Source organism: Sorex araneus, chromosome 4 (assembly GCF_027595985.1).
Source record: "Sorex araneus isolate mSorAra2 chromosome 4, mSorAra2.pri, whole genome shotgun sequence".
Classification (NCBI taxonomy): domain Eukaryota; kingdom Metazoa; phylum Chordata; class Mammalia; order Eulipotyphla; family Soricidae; genus Sorex; species Sorex araneus.
Genome location: NC_073305.1, coordinates 48,476,072 through 48,493,665, shown reverse-complemented (window position 1 = coordinate 48,493,665; position 17,594 = coordinate 48,476,072). Strand labels below are relative to the sequence as shown.

The 17,594-nt window shown below is 41.2% G+C and overlaps 1 protein-coding gene across 22 annotated transcripts in view; it reads left to right on the top strand.

Annotated features, from left to right (window-relative positions):
• The window catches only part of PBRM1 (polybromo 1), a 106,934-nt gene that overhangs the window by 61,053 nt on the left and 28,287 nt on the right, over positions 1-17,594 (top strand). For all 22 annotated transcript variants that reach the window (XM_055135825.1, XM_055135834.1, XM_055135832.1 and 19 more), the window contains 5 exons: positions 4,286-4,928; positions 8,533-8,744; positions 12,866-13,051; positions 14,322-14,479; positions 15,691-15,954. In XM_055135825.1, coding sequence (XP_054991800.1) covers positions 4,286-4,928; positions 8,533-8,744; positions 12,866-13,051; positions 14,322-14,479; positions 15,691-15,954 — 1,463 coding nt within the window. The remainder of the gene's footprint in view (positions 1-4,285; positions 4,929-8,532; positions 8,745-12,865; positions 13,052-14,321; positions 14,480-15,690; positions 15,955-17,594) is intronic.

The following is a 17,594-nucleotide window of genomic DNA, read 5'->3' as shown; positions in this document are numbered from 1 at the left end:
CTAGAGCAATAGCACAGTGGGTAGGGCGTTTGCCTTGCAAGTGGCCGACCCGAGTTCGATTCCCAGCACCCCATATGGTCCCCTGAGCACTGCCAGGGTTAATTCCTGAGTGCAGAGCCAGGAGTAATCCCTGTGCATCGCCGGGTGTGACCCAAAAAGCAAAAAAAAAAAAAAGTCTGACAACTTGTAAATGTAGTGTGTGAGACAATATGATGTTATTCTAAGTATAAACATTAGCAGAGCAGAATAGAGTATATAAACAAATTTTTCTATCATATAGCATTCTGATATATATTTGAATTTGTGGATCACTCAAGAATGATCTTTCAATGATTGGTTTTTTTTTCTTTTTTTAACTTTTGGGTCACACCTAGCAATCTGCTCGGGGATCACTTATGGAAGGGCCTGGTGACTAAATGAGGTACAGGAGATCAAACCCAGGTTGGCCACATGCAGTGCAAGTGCTTTATCCACTGTACGATCTCTCCAGTCCAGTAATTGTTTTATTTATGAAAAATAATTCTTTTACAATATACAAGTATAAATTTTATGTTAATAGGGCCTGGAGAAATAGTACAGAAGTTTGCACATGACCATCCAACCAGAGTTCGATCACCAGTATCCCACATGGTCCACCAGGAGTGATCCCTGAGTACAGAGCCAGAAGTAAGCCCAGAGCACCACCAAGTGTGCCCAAAAAACAAAAACAAAGTTATGTAGTTGAAAAATAAATATGAAAGACAGAACTCCAAAAGCTATAGGAAGCAATGAATGAGACCATTCTCAGGATATGGAGGAATTTTATTTTAGAACAATAAAAGAGGGGCCAGAGTGATAGTACAGTGGGTAGGGCATTTTCCTGGCACATAGTCGACCTGGGTTTGATCCCCAGCATCCCATATCATTTCCTGAGCACTGCTAGGAATAATTCCTGAGTGCAGAGCCAGGAATATCGCCAGGTGTGACCCAAAAAGCCAAAAATAATTTAAAAAGGACAATAAAGGAACAAACCATAAAGAAAAGACAAATTGAGTAGACTGAAACAAAATTTATAATTCATTGTTAAGGGCAAGAGGTGCGGCTCGGTGGTGGAATGCGTTGCTAGCCTATGAGGCCCTGAGTTGGGTTCCCACCATTGCATAACCTTTCAGCTACTGCCAAGTAAAGCCCTGGTGCATTTGCTGCCACGAGTAGCTCCTATTTAAAGAACAAAGCCAGAGAAATAGAGATGCCTTGCCAAAGAAAAGAGCAGAAAATATAAATATGTAATTAGCGAAAAAGGAATCATGAGTGGCTAATTGTTGGTTAGTAGTGAAGGGCGCTGTAGCTCTGTCATCCTGTTGTTCATCGATTTTGCTCGAGCGGGCACCAGTAACGTCTCCATTGTGAGACTTGTTACTGTTTTTTGGCATATTGAATATGCCATGGGTAGCTTGCCAGGCTCTGCCATGCAGGCAGGGTACTCTTGGATAGTTCTTTTATATACAAGTATAAATTTGGTAGCTTGCTGGGCTCTCCGAGAGGGACGGAAGAATCGAACCTGGGTTGACCACGTGCAAGGCAAGTGCCCTACCCGCTGTACTATCGCTCCAGTCCAGTAGTGAAGGGAGTAAGAACTAATAGAAAAATGAATGTTGTTCTCAAATTATTACAGTACACAGACATGCAGCTAGATTTTTGGAAGGATATCAAGAGGTCGGGTTGGGGGCAGCCTGGAGAGAGTACAGAGGATAAGGAGCATATCTTGCATGCAGTCAACCTTGGTTTGATCCCTGGCACACAGTATGGTCCCCTTCAAGAACTGTCAGGTATGCTCCCCCCCCCCCAAAAAAAAAGCCAAAAAAAATAAGGGAGAGAACAGGAGTGATACAGGATTTCCATTTTGTAGTTTCTGGCATGTGGCCAGGACCCATTCTTCAAAGTGACTAAAACTCCTAGCAGGTTTGGGGGACCATATGGAGTGCCTGGGATCGAACCTGAGTTGGCTGCATGCACAGCAAGCACTCTACCTGACATATTATTACTACTCTGGCCTAAAACTGTTTGAAAACTTGACATCTTTCTGGCCATCAAAAATCAAAAGAGAGTTTGAAACAATTAAATTAGCTGAAGATTCAAGGTAGTACTTCAGTAATCAGAAAGTCAGGAAGCAAGAACAGTGGAAGATTTTGTACAAAAACTATGCCTAATCCCTAAATCACATATACATACGTCAGAATAAAGTATCCCAAGAGACATAAATAACTGAGCAAATTCTTGGGTTCTTGACCCTCCCACTTTTTACCACTAAGAGTAAAATCAATCATTTTGCAGGGCAGATTGGGGTTTTGGGTTCCACCTGTTGGTGCTCAGGGGCTGCTTCCTTGTCTGTGTTCAGTGGACTGTGCAGTGCCTGGGATTGAACCAGGGTCGGCCACGTGCAAAGCAATGCTTTAACTCTTCCTGTATTAGTCATCTGATCCCTCCTCTTGGAGAATTTCTAGACAATTAATTCTTCAAAGAACATTTTTGCCCCTTTTTCACTCTTATCCTTCTGAAATACCTATAATGTGAATGCTGTTTCTCATAGTACCATCTTATATAGCTCTTACATTATCTTCATTTTTTTAAATTCTTTTTGCTTTTGGTCTTTTGGTTTCTGTACTTTACTTTCAGACCTACTGATTTGTTTTGACTTCTTTTCTATTCTTGAAGGCCTCTTTGCATTGTTTTGTTTTGGGGCTTTACCTGTCTGTGTCCAGGGCTTACTCCCAACTCTGCACTCAGGGATCACTCCTGGTGGGCATGGTGGACTGTATGGGGTGCCCGGAGTTGAACCCGGTGTGGTACAGGATGCTAGGGATCAAACCCAGTTTGGCCGTGTGCAAGGTCAGCCACCTACTGTACAAGTAAAAAAGTTTTTGGTTGATTTTGTTGTTTTGGCACCACATCTGGTAATGCCTTGGGGCCTGTTCTGTGTTCAGGAGCTGAGGACCATGAAGTGCCAGGCTTTACACAGCTCTAGCACGTGCTCTAGCCTTTGAGCTATCTTCCCACCCTATGTATTGGTTTCTTAGCATTTACCAAAAAGTTGGTGTCTACAACATTTACCCGGGTTTTTTTGTTTGTTTTGTTAAAGATTTGTATAGATTTAAGTGTATTAAGTTTTGATCCATTGTTTCAGATTGGCTGCCATGTTCTTTCACTATGACCATCATCAAAAGCCACTGATCAATTCTTTACTCTCTAGTGGTTGTTTTTGTTTGTTTGGTTTTTGGTTTTTTGTTTTGTTTTGGTTTTTGTTTTTGCTTTTTGGGTCACACCTGGCGATGCACAGGGGTTACTCCTGGCGGTGCTCAGGGGACCATATGGGATGCTGGGAATCGAACCTGGGTCGACTGCGTGCAAGGCAAACGCCCTACCCGCTGTGCTATCGCTCCAGCCCCCTACTCTCTAGTGTTTTAAGATATACCACACTCATCTTGGTTAGACTCTGAGTCCGTCATTTGTCAAGAAGCTACTGATATTAGTGTGTGAAATCCACATTTCTAAACTATAGTCTATACTGTCCTGCATGTGTGTATATGTTTAAAGATAAAATGTATCTGGAATTTATATTAGTACTTCCTTTTTTGGTTTTGGGCCCCACAGGCAGTACCGGGAAAAGTACTTCTGGCGCTGTTGGGGACCACAGGGGATTTGGTATCTAACCATGGGCTCTCCCGTGCAATGCCTGGGGTCCAGGCCTCTGATGTTTCTCCCTGACCTGATACAAATACTTTGAAATGAGATTCATGAATATAAGGTTTTTGGTGTCCTATTTGAACGTGTTTCTTTTTCTCTCATGATGAAATTAACTGTCAATAGTTACTCTTTCCCTTTAGCCTTCTTCACACCTAAAGCAGACAGAACAATAACAGTTCTTAATTTCCCACCAAAAATGTTACTGGAAACAGTGTAAATTTTTTCCAGTTCTTTTTTCTAGGGTATCTTTCACTACTGTGGTGTTAAATACTGTTTCACAAATCACTTGAAGGGCTGGAGCAATAGCACAGCGGGTAGGACATTTGCCTTGCATGCAGCCAACCCGGGTTTGATTCCCAGCATCCCATATGGTCCCCTGAGCACTGCCAGGCGTAATTCCTAGGTACAGAGCCAGGAGTGACCCCTGTGCATCTCCGGGTGTGACCCAAAAGAAAAAAAAACCACAAATCACTTGAAATATTCCCTTACTTGTGCTTATGCTTTTATATCCATACAGATGTTTGTTCATTTTATCCATTTAATGTTAAATCTTTTTCTTTAGGTAGGAAGAGTGGCATATCTCCTAAAAAATCAAAATACATGACTCCAATGCAGCAAAAACTTAATGAAGTCTATGAAGCTGTAAAGAACTATACTGATAAAAGGGGCCGCCGCCTCAGTGCTATATTTCTGAGACTTCCGTCCAGATCTGAATTGCCAGATTACTATTTGACTATTAAAAAGCCCATGGACATGGAAAAAATTCGAAGTCACATGATGGCCAACAAATACCAAGACATAGACTCTATGGTTGAGGATTTCGTCATGATGTTCAACAATGCCTGTACATACAATGAACCCGAGTCTTTGATATACAAAGATGCCCTTGTTCTACACAAAGTCCTCCTTGAAACACGGAGAGACCTAGAGGGAGATGAGGATTCTCATGTCCCAAATGTAACCTTGCTGATTCAAGAGCTTATCCACAATCTTTTTGTGTCAGTCATGAGTCATCAGGATGATGAGGGAAGGTGCTACAGTGACTCATTAGCAGAAATTCCTGCTGTGGACCCCAACTTTCCAAATAAACTTCCTCTTACTTTTGACATAATTCGGAAGAATGTTGAAAATAATCGCTACCGGAGGCTCGATTTATTTCAAGAGCATATGTTTGAAGTATTGGAAAGAGCAAGAAGAATGAATCGGTACGTTTTCAAAGTAATTTTTCAAAAGGTGTGATTTATTGTAGAGCAAAAAAAAATAATTGCTTTGATTCAGCTTAGGTACATGTTTACACTTGGTCAGGTACTATTTTGAGTTCTTATTAGGAAAACCTTGAAGAGGGCAAGTATATATGGTAAGGGAGGGAAGGGCATACTACTGTGTCATAAAGCTTCTTGGTCCTAACACCACATGAGGTTGCATACATTTCTTTCACTGTGCAGAAAAATTTTTTAAACCATTTCTGTTGTAGGGCTGGAGAGATAGCGGGTAGGGCGGTTGCCTTGCACGCGGCCGATCCGGGTTCAAATCCCAGCATCCCATATGGTCCCCTGAGCACCGCCAGGGGTAATTCCTGAGTGCAGAGCCAGGAGTAATCCCTGTGCATCGCCAGGTGTGACCCAAAAAGCAAAAAAAAAAAAAAAAAAATTCTGTTGTAGTGCCAGGATTTACTGTACTGTTAGTCATACTTTTCATGAACACATTATTCTGACTCTGCACCCATCAGCAGAGTGCCTGCTCCCTGCTGCCAGTACAAGGGCCTCTCCCACCCATTTCCCCACCCCTTATGTAAGTTCTTCAGTTCTGATGACTTTGACCACTTTTTGTTCCCTTACCAAGTTTTTTTTTTTAAATCTCATATTTGGGATAGATCTCATTTTCCTTTTTTATTGTGGAAGTAGTAACACCTACTCACATTAGTGAGTAGAGCTAAACTCCTGAAATTCCACAAGATTGATAAGTGAAAAAATTCTTTCAAAACCTGTATTTTTAATATGGTATGTAAGTTTAAAAAAAGGAGTAATTCTCTGGTAATGCATTTTAAGATGTACATGAAATAGATAAATCCTGAGAATGTAAAATTCAACTAGAGGGAAGAGAATTAAGAAAAACATAAGGAAGAATAAGCTTACAGAAATATAAGTGTGTTTTACCCTAAGAAAGGGAGTTGATTGCTGTGTTGACATCTGATACTATCATGCTTTGTCACACTTAACCCCACCCACCACTGCTGTCCAACAGCACCTGTGTCTTCACTTCCTGAAATACAAAGAATGAGACACATAGTAAAAGGAAAGACTCAGGTGTATTCCAGCTGTATTCCAGCTATATTCAGTGTTTGCACAGCCTGACTTGCGCCACTTGGGCGCTGACTTTTCTAATCAGTTATCAGCATTATTCTGGGTGTTTTTTATTCTGTTTTAGTGGGGACAGAACCTCACCTTTGATGCTGGGATCATTCTGCTTCCAGCTTTGTGCTCAGGGGGTTGTCCCTATGGTACTCAAAGGAACATGCAGTACTTGGGATGCAACCTGGGCCTCCCTCATGCTAGGTATCTGTCTGGTCTCTGGCCCATTTATACATATTCTATAAGTGCTCAGATTCTCACAGGTCAGAATTCCATGGGAAGGGGCAAGAGCAATAGTACAGTGGGTAGGGCGTTTGCCTTGCACGCAGCCGACCCAGGTTTGATTCCTAGCATCCCATATGGTCCCCCGAGCACCACCAGAAGTGATTCCTGAGTGCATGAGCCAGAAGTAACCCCTGTGCATCGCCGGGTGTGACCCAAAAACAAACAAACAAACAAAAAAAAAAACAGAATTCCATGGGAAGATAAGGACAAGGGAAGCATCAATAGCCTCCTATTATCTTAATTTTTTCCATCTGCTGAATTCTGCTTTATACCCACCAATTAGTTCTTTTTTCATTTGTAGGCCTTTTGTTTGTTTGTTTGTTTGTTTGCTTTGTTTTGGGGCCACACCTGGTTGTGCTCAGGATTTATCCTGGCTCTGCACTCAGGGATCACTCCTACTGCTCAAAGGACCATAGGAGGGCTGGGAATGGAACCCAGGTTGACCATATATGCGAAGCAAACACCCTACCCGCTGTACTTTCGCTCCAGCCCCAATAGATAAAAATTTTTTCAAAGAGGGGCTGGAGGATAGCACAGCGGGTAGGGCGTTTGCCTTGCACGCCGCCGACCCAGGTTCGATCCCCAGCATCCCATATGGTCCCCTGAGCACAGCCAGGGGTAATTCCTGAGTGCAGAGCCAGGAGTAACCTCTGTGCATCGCCAGGTGTGACCCAAAAAGCAAAAAAAAAAAAAAAAAAAAAATTTTTTTCAAAGAAACTTTCTGGAGACTTGAGCTAGACTCTCTGTTGTGTGTTATGAAGTAGTTGACTAGGCTTACAGTTCCTGCCAAAATGTCTCTATGCTGCTAAGACATTGGTATGTGGTTACCTTTGTGAGTCATTTTTTAATACCCTGATATTCCTTATTTATAGAATTATATGTAAGCCTTCCTCAGACTACAGTAGATTAGAAAGAGTTCTAAAAAAATCTTGTCTTGTTTTAATTACAAAACTTATTTTGCCCAGTCTTCTCATTTTATAAATAAGCAAAGAAACATAGAAATGTGTTATCAAAATGACTATTTTTCCCATCTTTCACCGTGTTGTTCCTGCTGGAACTTTCTAACTATATAGTTTTTTCTATTTATCTTTATGGTGCCAGGGATTGAACACAAGGTCTTAAGCATGCAGGCACATGCTCTGCCCTTGAGTTACAACCCAGATCTGTGTCCTCAGTTATTTCTGGGAAATTCAAATGAGCACTGAGTGCTGGAGAGGTATTACAGGGTTTAAGGCACTTGCTTGTCTCGTACATGATCAATCCCAGTTTTATTTCTGGCACTGCATATGGTCAACAAGCCCCTCACACATCCAGGAGTAAGCCCTGAGCACTGCTAAGTGGGGCCCAAAAAGTAAAACAAAGAAATGAACACTAAGTCTCAAGTTTGTGGCAGTTACCAGGTGCCTTCGTGACTTTGCAGTATAGGTTCAAATATTCGCTGATTTTCTGCTTGCCTGGACCTATATGATGTCAGTCCAAAAAGAAGAAACAAACATCACCAGAAACTTCTGTTAATACTTTATGTGATGTACGGATCTCTCAGTTAAGAGAAAGTAAAAAGGGGCTGGAGCAGTAGCACAGCGGATAGGGCATTTGCCTTGCACGTGGCCGACCCGGGTTCTAATCCCAGCATCCCATATGGTCCCCTGAGCACCGCCAGGAGTAATTCCTGAGTGCATGAGCCAGGAATAACCCCTGTGCATTGCCGGGTGTGACCCAAAAAAAGAGAGAGAGAAAGTAAAAAGTAATTTACACTTACAGTGATTCCGTTTGTTGTTGTTGTTTTTTTTTAAGTAATTTATACATTAGATGCACGTAAGTGAGCCTTAGGGTAGCCCTTAATTCTTGCAGCCTCATTCTGTTTTCAAAACAACTGATTCATGTGCCATGTCTTTCCCTGGGAGAATGCAGGGAGCCTTGCCTTTACACAGGGTGAACAGGAAATGAGCCTTAAGGAAAAAGAAATTGTGGGCATATATCAAAAACCAAGATAAAGTGTGACACTTTAGAGTGTAGCTAACACATTTCAAGGAAAGACCCATAAAATTATATAAAGTTCCCATATATCAATTAGTTAAAGGTAAAGAAGCATGTAATAGAATTTAATATGTGATTGAGGTGTTTAAAATAAGCAATTTGTGTGTCAGTAGATAACTCCTTGATGCCATTATAGGACAGATTCTGAAATATACGAAGATGCAGTAGAACTTCAGCAGTTTTTTATTAAAATTCGTGATGAACTCTGCAAAAATGGAGAGATCCTTCTTTCACCAGCTCTCAGCTATACCACGAAACATTTACATAATGATGTAGAGAAAGAGAAAAAGGAAAAATTACCAAAAGAAATAGAAGAAGATAAACTAAAACGAGAAGAAGAAAAAAGAGGTTGGTTTATTTTCCTTTTATTAAATATGAAGAAAAAAGTATTGCTGCTGTTCTTGCCATTAGCTGTGGGGAAGAGTATAGTTCATGGGTATGGTGCCAACTCAGTTTGATACCCCTTGTACCTGACGCATGGGGGTGGCCTGGGTAATCTAAATAGTATCACATTCCTGGGCTTCAGCACTGAACCACTGGCTCAATTAGATGAGAATCACTAAGAGGGCCCTAGGGCCTGCACATCACTTGGGAGTACTCCCTGCAAAAAATATATATGTGTATTAAAATAGACATCTTAAGATGAAATTTTTTTTTTTTTAATTATTATTGGGTTTTTTTTTTCTTTTTGGGTCACACCTGGCAATGCACAGGGGTTACCTCCTGGCTTTGCACTCAGGAGTCATTCCTGGCGGTGCTCAGGGGACCATATGGGATGCTGGGAATAAAACCCGGGTCGGCCTTGTGCAAGGCAAACGCCCTGCCCGCTGTGCTATTGCTCCAGCCCCCAATTATTACTGTTATAGGGTTGAAAGAAACATTTTTATCCCTACCACTTTGGTCACGAGACTGGAAAAGATTACAATTACCGTGCAGCACAGCTGTTTTCCTACTATTTCAGGAACAAAGTCAGTTAGTTCACAAATATGGGAGATATAATAACTTGGTAGCTATAAGTTTAAGGGCCTAGAAAACATTCTGTGCAGTAAGTTCTTAACATTCTTCATTCAGATTCTGGGCCCAGTGAGTTTTTTTTGGGTTTGTTTTTTTTTTTTTTTTACTTCTCCTTTTATTTATTTATTGGCTTATTTTGGGTCACACCTGCTGATGCTCAGTGAATACTACTGGCTTTGCATTCAAGAATCACTCCTGGGGCTGGAGCGATAGCACAGCGGGTAGGGCGTTTGCCTTGCACGCAGCCAACCCGGGTTCGAATCCCAGCATCCCATATGGTCCCCTGAGCACCGCCAGGGGTGATTCCTGAGTACAGAGCCAGGAGTAACCCCTGTGCATCGCCGGGTGTGACCCAAAAAGCAAAAAAAAAAAAAAAAAGAATCACTCCTGATGGTGCTCAGAGGACCAAATGGGATTCCAGAAATCGAACCCAGGTTGGCCGCATGCAAGGCAAACATCCTCTTCACTGTACTACCGCTCCAGCCCCCGAACATTTTAATTGAACCACATAGGAAATTTTGTTGTTGTTGTATCAACCTAAAAATGTTATTTTGTGTCATTTACCAGAATTTACAGTATTTAAAGTATTGACAGCCAAAATTTGTATTAGAAATTTGATAATTTCTACTAAAGTTAAAGTGACATATATACCTACAATCCATGCTTTCCAAGGTTTATGTTAGTCTTTAGCATCAAATATGCATACAAGTCTTTTTTCTCTTAGCAAGAAAATATGTTGATTTGAAAGCCATTTATAAGCAATGGCATGTGCACAAAGAGGAGAAAGGAATGTAATTGGTGAACATACTTTGATCAGCATAGGGCTAGCTGTACAGTTAACCCACCTCAACCAGAGGGATGACACATTCAGGGTTGATTTGAGTTGTGTGTTTGTTAGAATGACTGTGGGGCTGGAACGATAGTACAGCTGGGAGGACGTTTGCCTTGCACGTAGCTGACCCGGGTTCCATCCCAGCATTCCATTGTGTCCCCCAGGCTCCGCCAGTAATAATCCTGAGTGCAGTAACCCCTGAGCATCACTAGGTGTGACCCAGAAAAAAAAAAAAAGGAAAAAAGAATGGCAGTGTTCTGCACATGTGTGGAGCAGGGAGCATTCTCACAGACAGTGCAAAAGCAAGTGTGGTAAAGAGGTGACAGTTTTAGAAATATCCTAGAAATTTAAAAGCCATATAAAGACTGGGGTAAGTCCTCCACAGATTACTGACTGGCTGGAAAAGGTGTGAGAACCTAGTGAAAAACAACCGAAGGAATTCCTGAAAATTGGTTGTAACTCTTAGTGCATACCCCAGATACATACAGAACAATCAACAAAGACTGTGTTCTTTAGTTTTAAGTGCTTGCACACAGTCTTCGCCTAAACTCTTGATTGATCTTTAGCTTTCAAACATAGGAGCAACTCCTAATGTCATATGTCCTAGTACTTATGTGGGAGTCCCAAGGGAGAGAAGAGAAAAAGAATACATGAAGACATAATAACTGGAAACTTCTCGAATTTGCTAGAAAACATAAAGCTACAGATCTCAAAGACCACACAAGGAAATAGCAAACAGGAGCCTGGAAGTGGCACAGTGGGAGAAGCACCTGCGTTTAACACACAAGACCATGATTCTGATCCTGAAGCATTGAGCAGGAAAAGCCCCTGAGCATCTCCCAGTGTCACTCAAAAACAAAGCAAAAAACACACACACAAGAAAACCACATCTACATACAAAAACACATGAGGCCCAAAATCCAAAATTAAATTTAAAAAGTGATAGTGGGGTTAGGGGGGAGAGAAGAACAAAAAGCCAAGTAGCAAACTGGCAAACATGAACTCTATTGTATAAGTAATTATAAATTATAACTTGATTTTGGTCACACACAACAATACTTGGGTGTTTGCTGTTGGTGGTGCCCAGGGGGTCCAGTGTGCCTCCCATCACCACACATGGTCCCCCAAGTATCCCCAAAGAGATCCTTGAGCGCAGAGCCAGGAGTAAGCTCTAAAAACATCTTGGAGTGGCTCAGAAACCCGAAAAAAGGTCATTTTAAGGCTGGGTTGTGGCTTAACAATAGAAGCATTTACCTTGCATATTGAGACCCTGATTTCAAGTCACATTTACAAAAAATTTTGTTGAAAAGCATTTAATCTCAAGAGAAGTATTCATATGTTCAGTGTATATATACATAGTGTACAGTTTATTACATATACATATTCGGTGGGGCTGGAGCCATAGCACAGCAGGTAGGGCATTTGCCTTGCATGAAACTGACCTGGGTTCGATTCCTCCGTCCCTCTCAGAGAGCCTGGCAAGCTATTGAGAGTATCCTGCCCGCATGACAGAGCCTGGCAAGGTACCCATGACGTATTCGATATGCCAAAAACAGTAACAAGTCTCACAGTGGAGACGTTACTGGTGCCTGTTCAAGCAAATTGATGAGCAACGGGATGATAGTGATATAGTGATACATATTCGGTATTTTCTCAGTTCTAAAAATTATGACATCCATCTATAACTTAGAGGAAATTTTTTTCAGAAGCATTAAGGAGGAGATAAAAATGCATGATTAATTATTTCTAATAGGGGCTGGAGTGATAGCACAGCGGGTAGGGCATTTGCCTTGCACGCAGCCAACCCAGATTCAATTCCCAGCATCCCATGTGGTTTCCTGAGCACCACCAGGAGTAATTCCTGAGTCCATGAGCCAGGAGTAACGCTGTGCAACACCAGGTGTGACCCAAAAAGCAAAAAAAAAGTATATATATATATATATATATTTCTAGATAGTTTATGAGTGGTTTTTAAGTTTGTTTTTTTGTTTTGTTTTTTTGTTTTTGTTTTTTTGCGTTTTGGGTCACACCCAGCAATGCACAGGGGTTACTCCTGGCTCTGCACTCAGAAATTACTCCTGGCGGTGCTCAGGGGACCATATGGGATGCTGGGAATCGAACCCGGGTTGGCCGCGTGCAAGGCAAACGCCTTGCCGCTGTGCTATCACTCCAGCCGCCAGTGGTTTTTAAGTGTTTGTTTTTGTTTTGTGGCCACACTTGGCAATGCTCATGGGAAATTCCTGGCTCTGCAATCAGAGGCAGTGCCCAGGGGACTACATGGGATGCTGGGGATCAAACAGGTTGGCCAGGTGCAAGGCCTTACCCACTCTTCTACCTCTCCAGCCCCTCTTCATACATTTCTGTATCATCCAGAATAATTGTACTGAGCATATATTTTAAAGTGGTTATCTTTATTCTATAATTTTTTTAAATATGTGTTGATACATTGGTGGTTGCTTATAGCTCAGAAAGGCATTTCTTAGTAGAGACTGTTGGGAGTACTTGTTTGTCCTGAATCCTGCCTTTGAGTGCCTAGAAAATTATCAAATTAGTACGTATTATTGGAATCTTGTCTGATTTCAGCACCCTGATAATAAGAACCTTATTCTCTTTTTTATCTCAGAGGCTGAAAAGAGTGAAGATTCCTCTGGTGCTGCTGGCCTCTCAGGCCTTCATCGGACATATAGCCAGGACTGTAGTTTTAAGAATAGCATGTACCATGTTGGCGATTATGTCTATGTGGAGCCTGCAGAAAGCAACCTACTGCCACACATTGTCTGTATAGAGAGACTATGGGAAGATTCAGCTGGTAAGTTTGTTTAAATCATATCGATGAGATGTGGCTACTTTACTCATTGTTCTCAGAGAAGAACATTGCAACTCATATTTTGTGTCTATCAAATAAGTACCTACTATATAAAAAATACTGGATCTAGAACTGTTGAACAGTAGCACAGTTGAGTCTTAGAAATATAACTTCTAGACCGGAGAGATGGCTCAGTTGGCTATAGTGCAAACTTCTGTTGCTGGAAGCTCAGGTTCAATCCCCCCGTATCCGTATCATATGGTCCCTTGAATGCTACCAGGTGTGACCCAAAGACAAGATAATGAAGGGAAGGGGAAGGGAGGGAGATACTCATTGAAATCTAGTCAAGATTCATTCAGTTGATACTAAAATCATAATGTGAAGGTCTTTGCAGACAGTTGAAATGACAAAACCTCATGCTTTGTGTAAAGAGAACCCCAGGTTCAATTTCCTGGTACTGCATAGTCCCCAGCACCACCTGGAGTGACCCCTGAGCAAAACCCCCTCACTCCTAGCAGAAAAATAAAATTGCTGAGATACATATCTTGCCGTAGGATTTGATTTCCAGAAAAATTCCTGAAACGGTTGCCTTTACCTTGAGACTTGAAAAATAGATGTTCATGAAGACAAAACCAGGCAATCCAAATCTTTTAGCTATTCATCATATAAAATGCTTCTGGATTCTGTTTACCGAATGCTAAATAGCTAAATAATTTAGTCCTTTAGTACAAGGTTTCTAAACCTTTTCCACTTGTCACCCCTTTTTGCCCAAGACATAGAGCACAAGCAGTGCGGGGAGGGGGCGGGATATAGCACAGGCAAGTGATGCTAGGAATACCTGTACTTAATACACAGTTGATTTAAAATTAACTTTTGGTGATTATACATTAAGAAACTTGACTCTTTTCAATTTTTTGTGACAACCCTCCCTGCCCACCCCAACCCCCAAATTCAGTTACACATGGTTCTCAGATTGAGAATCTGAGCCTCAGTGTAGTTCTGTCAGCACACACCTAATCTGTGCATATGTGTGTCCTAATCCTAGCAAAGAACAGTCTCATAGTCTTCTTTAGTCTGTGTATTATACATCATTTGATATGGGAGAAAGTGGGATTTTAGTTAATCCTATTTCCTCTAAGCTGATTATGTTAAGGGTTCATGGTCTGAAAAATCTATTACTCTCACTAGGTTAAGAATAGAGTATTTCATTTTGCACAGAAGGGTTAATTTTTGTTAATGTTAATTCTTCCTCTCCCTTTCTCTCTCTTTTGAGGTGAAAAATGGTTGTATGGCTGTTGGTTTTATCGGCCAAATGAAACATTCCATCTGGCTACACGAAAATTTCTAGAAAAGGAAGTTTTTAAGAGTGACTATTATAATAAAGTTCCTGTTAGTAAAATTCTAGGCAAATGTGTAGTCATGTTTGTCAAGGTAAGAAACTCATTAGTCATAAGTATAAATCATTCCACAAGAATAAAATCTGTAAACCCAAAATATTGGTACTTACAAGATTTTTGTTTGTTTTAAACTCTTTTCAATTTTAAACTGGAATGGCTTTCTGGCTTTTTTTTTTTTGAAAATAAGGTATTGCCATATCTCACAAAGATATGAAAATAAATTAGCCTCATATCTAATGTATTAGATAACATGATCATGAATGGGCATTTTTTTGCTGGTCCTATATAACTATAAGCAATTAAATTTTTTAAGAATGCTGATTTCTGAGAGTATCTGTGGCTTTTGGGTATTATAAGATACTTTTTGTAGAACTAGAGTGATAGCATAGCGGGTAGGGCGTTTGCCTTGCACATGGCCGACCTGGGTTCGATTCCTCTCCTCTGTCCCTCTCGGAGAGCCCAGCAAGCTACTGAGAGTATCCCGCCCACACGGTAGAGCTTGACAAGCTACCCATGGCGTATTCGATATGCCAGAAACAGTAATAACAAGTCTCTCAGTAGAAATGTTACTGGTGCCTGCTCGAACAAATTGATGAGCAGTGGGATGGACGACGGTGCTACAGTGCTACTTTTTGTGTAAAATAGGGGCATGAGCTTTAAAGGGGCATTTTAGCTTTATAAAATAATATATTGTCTAAGGAGCAATTGATAAGCTAAAGTAAATTATCGATCTGCTTAATGTCTTTACTGTAGCAAGGAGAAATGCTCTTGTAATTTATAAAGATCTGTAGCCATTTTCCATTTGTTCTTAACTGTCAGAAGGTCTTTATGGACCAGAGAGATAGTAGAGTGGGTAAGGGCACTTGCCATGTACATACCTGACCCATGTTCCTTCCCCGGCACCCCATATGGCTCCCTGTGCCTGCCATGAGTGCTCCTTTAGCACAGAGCCAGGAGTAAGTTCTGAGCACCACCAGGCTCGGCCCAGAACACAAAAACAAAATCTTTATAGCATTTTTATTTGTTTACATGGTTAATGTGTTTTTGTTTTTGTGGTTGATTAGTTTTGATACAGTGGGTAGGGCATTTGTTTTGTACAAAGCTGACCTGGGTTTGATCCCCAGCATCCCATATGGTACACTGAGTACCACCAGGAGTAACCCCTGAGCATCACCAGGTGTGGCCCAAAACTAAAAAAGAAGAAAAGTTTACCTAACTAATCAACTTTATTCTTACACCTTTCAGGAATACTTTAAATTATGCCCAGAAAACTTTCGAGATGAGGATGTTTTTGTCTGTGAATCACGGTATTCTGCCAAAACCAAATCTTTCAAAAAAATCAAACTGTGGACAATGCCCATCAGTTCAGTTAGGTTTGTTCCTCGGGATGTTCCTCTGCCTGTGGTTCGAGTGGCCTCTGTATTTGCAAATGCAGATAAAGTTGAAGATGACAAAAACACCGACAACTCAGAAGATAGTCGAACCGAAGACAATTTTAACTTAGAAAAGGTATGTTGATAATAACCACACAGAACAGAGCTTTATATTTATATATTTCATAAATGAATATGATGAATAGAATAATGACTAGAATAAATAATAAATGAATAGAATATTCAAAATCAGAAATAGAACAATATAGAATCTTAGCCAGAAGGAAGAAAAAACAGAAATTAAGGGACTGGAGATATAAGATGCAGATAAGGTGCTTGCTTTCATTCCCTGGTTCCACATATGCTCCCAAAGCACTTCCAGTGGTCACTTCTGTGAGCATTGATGGGCGTGGTTCAAACAAATTTATATTTAGGATGCTGGAGAGAGATGTTGTACAGAGGTTGTAGTTATGTTACCAGTCCTGGTTCAGTTCCTGGCACCACATGGTTCCCTGAGCATCAACTAGAAGCCCCAGATAATGCCAGATGTGGCCCAAAAACAGACAAAAACTTTTTAATTCAGGGCCAGAAAGATAGTCCAATGAGCTAAGTACGTTTTTTGCTGCATGCCTAAGGCCTGAATTCAGTCCCTGGTTGTGCGTGGTTTGTGGTCTCCCAAGTGGATACCAAGAAGTAGCTCCAAAGCCCTTAAGAATAAAAAGGAAATTTTAAATTCTGTGTAGAGAGGAAACTATGAAATTTGACTCCTTATACTCTATGTAACAATGTATGAAAGAGACTGCTTCTGAATACTGATACATTCTCTTCAGTTTGTTTTTACTTTTGATAAAAACAGTAGGAATGGGGAGCTGGAGCGATAGCACAGTGGGTAGAGCATTTACCTTGCATGCAGCCAACCTCGGTTCGATCCCTGGCATCCTATATGGTCCCCCGAGCACTTCCAGAAGTAATTCCTGAGTGAGAGCCGGGAGTAACTCCTGATCACTGAGTGTGACCCAAAAAACAAAAAATTAATAAAAACAGGAATGGAAGAATGAGAAAGAAGGGAATATTTTATAAAATGTCACATTGGAGTGACATTTTTGAAAGTGAGGGTCTGGAGAGCTAGTACAGGGTCTAAGACACTTGTCTTGCCTTTAGACCATGCTGGCTGGTAGCCAGCACCTCATATATGCCCCCTGTCATTCGTTGTCAGGAGTGACCCCTGGAGCATAGAGCGCAGAACCCCTGAGCACCTTTGGGTAGTGCCCCAAATAAAAAATATAGTTAACTGGAATTTAAAACCAAGTATTTTTAAGGCTTATTTTGATTGCAGTGATCTTTTGTTTTGACTTTTTGTTTTTGAACTCCTGGCTCTGTGCTTTTTGGTCACACCTTACAGTGCTTGGGGGCTGTGTGGTTCCCGACCTCCTGAACTCTCTTCAGCCCTTAATGTGATAATCATCAGTAATCCTTTAGTTTTCTGTATTCTTCAAAGTTTCTGTTTGTGGTTATATTTTCTTTTATGTTACTATAATGCAAAGCCTGCTTTCTTTTCTTTGTTTTGTTTTGTTTTTATTTGGGGCCACACCCAGGTATGCTCAGAGCTTGCTCCTGGCTCTGTGCGCAGAGGCTATTCCTGGCAGGTTTGTGGGACCATCTGAGGTGTTGGGACTCAAACCTGGGTCAGCAGCATGCCAGACAAATGCCCTGCCCATATACGACTGCTCTGCCCCACCTGCTTTCTTTTCTTAGCATTTCTGTCTGTTACTTGAT